At 32.6% G+C, this 10606-nt stretch overlaps 1 protein-coding gene across 1 annotated transcript; it reads right to left on the minus strand.

Moving 5' to 3' along the window:
* Window positions 1-5230: 5230 nt before the first annotated feature.
* On the minus strand, window positions 5231-6331 carry LOC116001305. The gene has a single exon (XM_031241191.1). The coding sequence runs from the start codon at window positions 6329-6331 to the stop codon at window positions 5231-5233; it is 1101 nt and encodes a 366-aa protein (XP_031097051.1).
* Window positions 6332-10606: the final 4275 nt, after the last annotated feature.

The raw sequence follows: 10606 nt of genomic DNA on the forward strand, positions 1-10606 counted from the left end.
CTTTCTTCTCTCTCACTACGTGGTGGCTGTGGAGATGGAGGAATGCAGCAGTGTTCTCAAAGGATAACTGGGATATTCATCAAAAAGTTGGCTTTCTCAAAGAAAAGGAGATGGAAACGCATGAGGCTTTTAAGATTAACAATAGAGATGATGTGCGAAAGAGTCCTACTGGGAACTCCAGTATTCCTTTGCAGGAATGGTTTTTCATTAATACTGATGCTTCGTTTCTTTCTTATGATGAGTTGACGGGGTGTGGAGGCATTTTGCGGACTTGCAACGGGGATTGGGTAGCCGGGTTTAGCTGCACGACTAGAGCTAGAAACATTGAGGAAGGTGAGGCTTGGGCTATTTATAAAGCTCTTCAATGGGCTTGGGAGAAAAAGATCATGAATCTTTGGATTAGAAGTGATTCAAAGGACGTTGTCGATTGGATTAATAAGGAGATGAATCTCCTTGGTCCCATTGCGCACATTATCTGCGCTTGCAAGGCCTGGATCCGAAAAGGATGGGAGGTGAAAATTACTCATGTTCCTCGGGAGTTCAATTCAGTGGCCGACAAGTTGGCGAAGGATGTGATTAGAAGACAATGCGATTGGATTGAGTTTAATAAGCCTCCAAGTTTCATCCTTGAGAACCTAGAAAGTGATAAGAGAAATTCTCTTTGTTTTCTTTCTAGTGTAAGGCCTAGGCAGTAACCTAGCCTTGGGGTCACCCCCCCTTCCTGTAATCCAGAAAAATAATAATAATAATAATAATAATAATAATAATAAAGGGAGAAATTTTTTACTTTCTCTCAGGCGTTCCAATAGCGTTTTTTGGTTCGTTTTTCTTAATGACATGAACTGTACAACTCCAGCCCACAGTTTGTGTGTCAATATCAAATAACTTTACTGCATTTGTCATGACTAATATCCTTGTGTCATGGGAAATATGTTAATAAAGGATGTTATGAAATAATATAATGGGAACTACAACATAAATTCAAAAACCATAGATTAGAGAGTTAGGAATAACTAAAATGTGTAGATTATAGAGGAATATAATGAGAACCACAATATTACATACAAGGATACAAGTATAGATGAACAGATTATACAATAGATATATTTACATAACAATATTGAAGTTATACTAATTAATGAGTATACCATCATTGATTTTTTTTTAAATTGTAATCATTATGAGTACAAATACAAATAATAGAATTAGCATGATAATATTTTGACAATCATACCTATAGAATGTCAAGTAGATGGTGTGTTGCAGAATATGTTAGGTTTAGTTTTGGGTTGAATAATGGTTTAGTTAGGAATCTATACAAAATTGTATTATAGAATCCTATTAAGACTTCAATATTCTAATTTTAAGTTAGAAATCTATACAGAATTGTATTATAGAATATTGTCAATTTGTTTGAAAACTGCAATAAAGAAACAAATTGCCTAAAGAATTTAATGTTAAACTTCTGTTATATTTAACGGAAAAAATTTGGTAAAAATTATAAAGGATTAGGATATATTAGAAATTTAATTAGATGTTGCACAATAAGAAGAACACAAAGTACAATATGTTATAGCAGAGTATTACACCGACATTTTTTTAGTTCCAGTTAGGGGTCTAACATTATTGGCTCTTATTATAAGTGTAGATTATTATAAGTGTAGATATTAAATAAATTAGTAGCTACAACAAAGAAAAATAATACATATGCATTTAAAAATTAATTATCAAAATGAATATGTTAAAGTATATTATTGAAAAGTAAGTACCCCACTCTATTACTCTTATTATATTATTAAATAAATTAGTAGCTACCAAAAAAAATACATATGCATTTAAAAATTAATTATCAAAAAATTTAAAAAGAGATATAATTTCATTATTTATATTGTCTCTATTTTTTTCTACAATAAAAATTATTCATTATCAAAAAAAAATTAAAAAGAGACATAATTTTAGTAGTTATATTGTGTTTATTTTATACAATGCAAAGATTCTTTGCCTTCAAATTTATTAATTAATTATATTCACTACATTATTCATTGTCTTTTTTTTTACACTATGTTGTAATTAAAATACTCTATATCAAAGTTATAATACAAAATAATGTTATACATTTATTTACCAAGTATTCTATTAATAACATAGAAAAAGAAATTTTAAAACAATAATTTGAAGTCAATCATATTAACTACTTGGGGAGGATTTGTTGACAAAGAAAACATTCAAAAAAACTTAATAAATTGAAGCGGGAAACTACCCCGTAATATTTTTAACCACATCACAGTTATTCACTTTAAAAATAAATCGTATTTCTTTATTAATATGATTTAAAATGTATAAATTTTTATTACCAAAAGTATTATTTATGTATACTATCATTTTTAGACTAAGTATTTAGATTAGCGTTTTTTATAAAATTACAAACATTTATTTTAGTGACAATTATAATTAACTTCTCATATATTATCTTGCATTCATATACTTTGAATTATCGATTTAAATAAACAAATTCAACATTCAATTACATATGCATGAACATCTCCTATATACTCTTGTATTGATATACTTTGAATACTTATTTAAAAAATAAATATGGGACATTATCTTATTCGCGCAACGCGCGCGAAAAACTACTATATACATACGAGCAAACACATGGGCAGAATAGTCACTATATGTATATCAATGCCAAACACATTGGGTAATGCCATATATATATATATATATATATATATATATATATATATATATATATATATGCGCGCGCGTGTGTGCGCGCGAGTATAACTTCTCGTGCAGCTACGCACCATAAACATTAAAATGGTGCACCTTAAGTACACAAACCACACACCTTAAACACACAAACAAAACACCTTAAAAACAAAAATAAAGCACCTTAAGAACATAAACAACGCACCTAAAGTTTTAAAATAGAGCACCTTAACTCCTTAAATTTCAACACTGACGCACCTTAAACATATAAAACACGCACCTTAAGAAGGAAAACTACGCACCTAAACAACCGCACCTGAGAAGGAAAATGTGTGTGTGTGTGTATAAATAAATAAATAAATAAATAAATAAATAAATAAATAAATATATATATATATATATATATATATATATATATATATACACTAGTTATGGCCACGGGCTTTGCGCGAAACACTATGCCCAATGATAAATTAATGTGTTCTAATTTTTAAAGGGAAAAGGGCCAAATAGGCCCCCGAACATTTCATAAGATGTCAATTAGGCTCATGAACTTTTAAAACATGCAATTAAACCCTCAAGCATGTCAAATTGAGACAATGAAGCCCACAAACCGGTAATTGACCTTTTATTACCGGTCATTTGGATTTTCCGACCACCTGCGTCACTTTCCGGCGACCGGCGATGACTGAATCGTCGCCTGTCGCCATCTCCGACGACTTGTCGCCTTCTTCATGGAGAAGGAGACCAAAACTCCGGTCGCCTTCTCCCACGGAGAAAGCAACCAGAAATGGTCGCCTTCTTCACAGAGTAGGCGACCAGATCTGTTGTGATTTATAGTTTGAACAACCTAAAGCTTCAAGAATTTATCATTTGTTGTAAATTCGTTGTTTTTTTTCATTGTAACCCTTTTCTATATATAAGCAAAAGTCTGTATGTTTGTAAACCGTAAAACATGATTTCTCATACTGCAGTCTGCATGGTGTATTGCTGTGTAGATGATAACCAAAGGTTCACCCCAAATGATGGCACTAAAAAAATTAACAGAAAAACAATGATTCAAAATGTTAGGATTGGGTAGATGAAAACATTGGGTAGATGAAAACCACACGTCGCAGTGATACAAACAAACGACAACATTTTCATTGAGCGAGAATAATTTCATTAGCCATTTCCTGCTGCTTTATTTTATTTTTTATTTTGTTAAAAGATGATCTCAATTTCACCTGACTAATTCCTGAGAATAATTTCATTAGCCATTTCCTGCTGCTTTATTTTATTTTTTATTTTGTTAAAACTTAGATGATCTCAATTTCACCTGACTAATTCCTAATCTTCATGTGTACACACTACTGCCTCCGGTCAAGCCCGAGAGAGTTTCCTTCTGCTTTATTATATATATAAATGATGGATATGTGCTTTTTACAATAGTTGCAATGGCATTTGTAGAACATTATAACATAATATTTTCAAGAATATAAGTGTCTTAACATCCATCAATTTGTCCCTTAATTGTTCCATCCCTTATATTTGGGATTCATTCTCAAAATTGTTTCAACTCTTCAAAATTGTCAATAGCAAACTTTACAAACCTCAACAAGTAAGACATTCATTCTCAAAATTGTTTCAACTCTTCAAAATTGTCAATTGCAAACTTTACAAACCTCAACAAGCAAGACGAATTTTTGGGTGCATTCATAATATCCTTTTGGAATAACCAGAAGAATTTGACTAACTAAAGTCTCTGACAAGCACAACTGTTTTCCCTTTGAAAGGCACATCTAGACTTTGTGGATTGCTAAAACACAATATATCATGCAAACTTCTATCAAATGCTACAAAGCAATGTTTGTGCATTGTTTGCACTCGACAATGAGTTTAACACGTTGGCTACCTTGTTTGATGTTAGACATTGAGTCCTCATTTGGATTTAGCGGAATTGCAACCCTAGCTAGAGTATGCAATCTTTCCTTCCGCCAAAAACAGAGAAACTATACCACTTGAAGCAACATTAAGCCCTCCATACCCGTAAATATGGTAGATATGGTAATGGTTCAATATTTAAATCAAAAGACTGTCTCCCCCACCTACATTGCAAGGAAGCACTCACTTATGCAGCAACAGACTGAAATCTTTAGATTCAAGACCAATACCCATGAGAGGAGAGTGGTGTAATTTGGTGCGATACATACATACAAACAAACAAACATTTGGATGCATAAAGTTTTCAAGAATGGAACAAAAGCTGAGACAAATGGCAGGGAGATACAGACAGGGGGAGAAGAGATTATGTTATTCATATCAGTGAATGATCACTCACTCCAAATAAACTCAGGTAGGCTAATGAAAATACTCAGTATAAATTCAAGACTGGACGTCACGAGGCAGGAGTTGCAGAAATGAAGAAGTAATTGAGTTGAGTTTAAAGCAAGTTGTATATATACAGTAGCAGAGCAAGAGCATATTTACTAGTTAGTTACTGGGGCTAATTCTTGGACAAGTTCTAACCTCAGACTCAGAGGGAAGAAGAAGCAGCTGCTTGAATGGCTTTCTGCAATTCACTCTCGACATCAGCCCGGTTTCCATTGGACACATTCTTCTTGGCCTCTTTCTTCCCAATGTCTCCCCCGGGGCCGGGATTCTTCTTGTTCCTCCATTGCTCAAAACCACTTGAACTCTCAACAATTGGAGGAACCACTTTCTTCCCAACACTCTCTCCATGACCCATTTTCATTTCTTCCAACTTAACCTTCATCTCTCTGTTCTCTCTCTGCAGTGTATCCAATTCCCTCTTCATCCAAAAACACATTCCTTTCAACAACTCCACCTCACCCCCACTGCTCTCACTCTTCTTCTCCTTCACCTCCTTAACCTCATCAACCCTCTCAATCCCAATCTTATTCAGACTCAGATGCGGCATTCGTTTCCCCAAATCCTCCGGAAAATTCACGCCCCATCGGCAATTCATCAAAACCCTCTTCGTTACTGGCATTTCAGTGCTGGCCATCACCGAAATCCCCCTAAATATCGAGTCTTTTCCATAATCCTCAAAGGAAAAGTCCTTCAAGCTCATAGGCCTCTCCAAGGGAACAAACCCAAACGAATTTGCCTCCGCGTTCTGTTTGGGATTAGGGTTAGGGTTTGAAGAAGTGGCCTTTTTAAGAGAGAAGGAGCCGAGCTGGGGTTTGAGGAGCAAAGAGAAAGTGGGATTAGAGTGGGGGCTATGAGGGGAGAAAGAGAAATTGGCGGAAATGATAAGAGGGGAGTTCTTGGGCGAGCCGTAGACGCCAATCCCTGATTTGAGAGTGAGCGTTAGCGGAGGCGCGGCGGGGGCGGAGGTCGATGAGGAAGAAGATGTGGCGGTGTAGGCGAGCTTAAGAGTGGGACCGGAGGAGAAATTGGTGGCGAGGGAGAGGGAGAGGTCGGAGGGGTGGTGTGTAGTGGTGGAGAAGCCGGAGAGAAACGGGAGGTTGAAGATGGTGATCGGGATTTTAGCTCGGAGGAGAAGCGGCCGCGTCTCCGGCTGTTTTTGGTGGTTGCTCAATAGCTGCGACGGCGGTGGTTGCGGCGGCGGCGGAGAGCAGTGGGTGTCTTGGACCTTGAGTGAGAGCTTCATCTTTCTCTCTCTCTCTCTCTCTCTCTCTCTCCAACAAAACTCTTTTAGCTTCTCTCTCTCTCCTCTCAAACTTGTATTTGGTGGTGAACGGTTGAGAGAGAGCTTCGGCTTAGCCATTTCCGGGTTAACGGGAAGACTATTTTTTGTTTGGGCCTTCGTTTTCAATCAATGGGCTTCTTAGAGACTATTGGGCTATATTTTGGTCAAATAATCAGCCTATCAGCTAATTTTGACTTATTTGACCACTATTAGTTGTTTGGTTAATAAGCTTTTTGTAAATCCAAAATGCTAAAATTCAAAAGGCTACTCAAAGCAGCATTTTCAATTAGCTTTTTGAGAAAATAAATTATACCAAACAGCTATCAGCTAACAGCTAATTTATCAAACAATTTTCTACAATCAGCTAATATTATCAACAAATCATTCATTCTAACCTAAACAACCAACCCAATCAGCCAACAGCCATTTACCAAACAGGGCCTTTATCAATTGTTAAATCATCAATCAATGTACAGCTTACACTGTGAATTTTGGTTCAAAATAACTTTTAGATTATGTACTTTTAGTTAATAAATTAGACATCTATAAATAAATTGAAATTACATAATGGCTATGTTTGATAAATGGTTGTTAGCTGATTGGGTTAGAGATATGACTAGTTGATAACATTAGCTGATTGTACAAAGATGTTTAGTAAATTAGCTTATAGCTGTTTGATATAATTTCTTTTCTTAAAAAATTAATTGAAAAAGTTTTTTGAGCAGCTTTTTGAATTTTAGCATTTTGGAGTTACAATATCGATTTTTTTAGCCAAATTAAATACCTAATAGTGATCAAATAAGCCATAATTGGCTGATAAGCTAACTATTTTACCAAACAGTGCCATTACTACAAATACATAATTTATTAACCGGAGAAACACAATTATGTATTACTACAATTAACATATAATAAATATTAATATTTCGTTCAATACTTTCGCATAATAATCTACGAGACACATCTCACAACACATGACACATGTAGGAGAAAAATTACCACTGCCAAATATCAACAAGCGCTTGCAAGATCAAGAGTTCATAGTACAACTAAGATCCCAGTCATATACACAACCAAGCAAATTCACAGCTTCTAACCGTTAATCCAACTTCACATGACACAGTACCAATAAAAAAAGAGCAGGACAAATACTAAAGATGAAGAGACAATGACAATGCTACCCAAAAGATAAATACAAAGATTTAGAGAAATTCAAACCAAAATGTAATATTTATTTAGATTATCGTTTTGATACTAAGTATTTAGACTAGCGTTTTTACAAAGTTGCAAACATTTATTTTAATAACAATTATAACCAATCTCTCTTATATTATCTTACATTCATATACTTTGAATTACCGCTTTAAATAAAAAAATTTAACATTTAATTACCTATGTATGAACATCTCTTGTATAATCTTGTATTGATATACTTGAAGTACTTATTTAAAAATAAATACTGAGCATTATCTCATTCGCGCAAATCAAGTGAAAAACTAGTACTATAAGAAGTTTTAACAGTGAAATTGTAATTTTGACTCATAAAAATAATAGTATAATATACAACTCAAGAAGCATAGAAATACTGACATAAATTAAAATACTAACTTGAATTCACTCTTATAATTTTTTTAAAAATGAAATTATTTATTTTCATAAAATAAATTCACAGCTGTATTACGTAACTTAATCTAAATGCTGACGAAATACATGTATCTACCCTCGCATGAACACGAAGAAAAAAAAAAAACCTACAACAACAACATTTGCCATGGTAATCTCAAGAGGGGTGGATTCATAAAATATTTTCAATGTAGACGAAAGATTAATACAAAAGAGATAATTTAGAAAGAAAAAAAAAAGAAAAAGAAAAAGAAAAAACACTTAAAAACATAGTCATAAATAATTAAATATTGTTGGATATGTAGAAAAATCAAAACACATCAAAACTTTATTAAAAATATGTATTAACAAAATATGAAACATAATTAGTTTGATAAAATGATTCAAATATAAAACATATTGCAAATTATACATCCCACTATCAGAGGCATAGCCAAAAAATTAAAAAAAAAATCAAGTAAGGGGGGCCAGGATCATAGAAAAATTTACAATATTAATTAACAACTATACCCGTCATTATATATACCATGCATAATTATACTATATATTATCAATAATAATTATAATGATACTTTATGTAATGATTGACATTGATGTTAATTGATACTTTATAAGTTTATACATAACACAGAATATATACAATAGCAATCTTGTTTGTCACTCTTTTATCAAATAAAAATTTTCAATTATTTTGTTGGCATCATTATATTTTTTTACATAATTAATTGATATTCATTTTACTAATTACCAAAATTTAAAGAGTGATGACAAAACTCGATCAAAATCAGGAATTAAAAAACAATATTAACATTAATTTTTCTAATTTCAAAATTAATCTTGAATTAGCAATTATATATCTTAAAAGTGTAAATAAAAAATAAAAATACATAATAACTAATTAATTAATTAATTAATTAATTGATATTTTTTTATTTGGTGAATTTGAACTTCAATGTATCTTTTAGGCTTATATTTAATAAATACATAGTAAAATTTTGTAAAAGAAAATTTGAGGGAGGTCAAAATAGAATTTTTGTTCCTAATATAATAATATATATTTAAATATTTATTAAAATTTTTAGGTTAGGGTGGGGTGGGGTGCCTCCGCCCCTGCTCACTATTAATATAAAAGAATGCTTGCACATATTTTATTTTAAAGAATAAAAATAAAATATCACTATTAATATTTTTAAAAAGACCAAAAAGTGTAGAAGAAGCAGAGGCTGTCGGAATCCCCGAAGCACTTAATTGGATCAAAGAGTTGGGAGTTAGTGAAGTTGATATCGAGATGGATTCGCAACTAGTTTTCTATGCAATTAAATCTAATCCTTTCCTCTCAGCTTTAGGTAGAATTATTGATGATATTAAGGAAATTGCATCCAATATAATTAGTGCAAGTTTTCATTGTGTTGGGCGATCTACGAATCGCGCCGCCCATACTATGGCAAGGAGGGTCGTTTCTGCGTCAGGTTGTGACGAGTGGAGGATATCTCCACCGTCTGTTCTTGTAGACATTTTACAATTTGATTTAATGGATCGAGTAGGCCTTGTTACCCAACAAAAATAAAAAATACCAAAAAGTGTATAAACCCAGTAGGAGCATTGAGACAGGGCCATTGCATAGGACCCTAATTTTTTTAAAAAATATTATATATATATATAGTTTAATATTTTTATACTTGATAAATATTAAATGTTAAAAAATTAAATCTCTTTTCCCCTATATTTAATTAAATTGCAACAATGAGAATCAAACCTTTGATCATTCAAAAATTAAAGTCATAAATATTTTTGGTTGCTTATCTGTATATAATTTATTTATCTTTAGTCATGTACTACACATAACTATACACACAAAAGGTATATATATAGGGTGGGAGCAGCTGTCGTATTGTAGCTCCATCCTGCAGCATGGTAATTAATAAGTTGTGAAGACACGAGGGCGTGGTAGTTTGGGCCGGTGATAACTGATGATTCCTCGTTTTCATATTTTTCTCATGGGTACGGTCTGCTGGAGAGTTTCAACTTTTTCCAAAAAGGATCAAACTAAGCATCTGCTGTACTGCATGGGAATATGCCACAAAATATGTTTTCTGCTCCAACATTTTTCACTTCTTGCTGTCAATTTGTGGGCATAACTAATACTCCCTACCATATTTGTCTTTCAAATTGAGGAAAAAACAAAACACAACAAAGGACAAATTCGGTATATATACTGTATTTAGTTTACTGCAAGCATCATTGCTCTGTCAGTAATTGCTTAAAGGTAAGTGGTGTGTTGGTTTGGACATTCTCAGCGTTTGTCACGAATTCTGAATTATTTACATTTACATGAGGTTTGGTTTATGGAATATACTGGAAATAAAATGTCATTCTATGGAATAAGACTATTATGCTGATTGGTTTGATTTTTAATACAAGAAATAAAATTTCACGTAAAATATTTGCAGACAAATGAAATTAAAATTCTGAAAATAAATTTTAAGAAAATAGATTCCATATTGTTTAGTTGGTGAAAAATAAATTGCTAGAAATATAAATTCCATTATTTGGTTAAATTTGGATTTGTAAGGAATAATGAGTATAAAAACAATTATACTCTTACACAATAAT

Source organism: Ipomoea triloba, chromosome 13, assembly GCF_003576645.1.
Source record: "Ipomoea triloba cultivar NCNSP0323 chromosome 13, ASM357664v1".
In the NCBI taxonomy this organism is placed as follows: domain Eukaryota; kingdom Viridiplantae; phylum Streptophyta; class Magnoliopsida; order Solanales; family Convolvulaceae; genus Ipomoea; species Ipomoea triloba.

Excerpts from the sequence above, each read along its gene's own strand:
- LOC116001305 (XM_031241191.1), bottom strand. The coding sequence starts at position 6,331 with ATGAAGCTCTCACTCAAGGTCCAAGACACCCACTGCTCTCCGCCGCCG.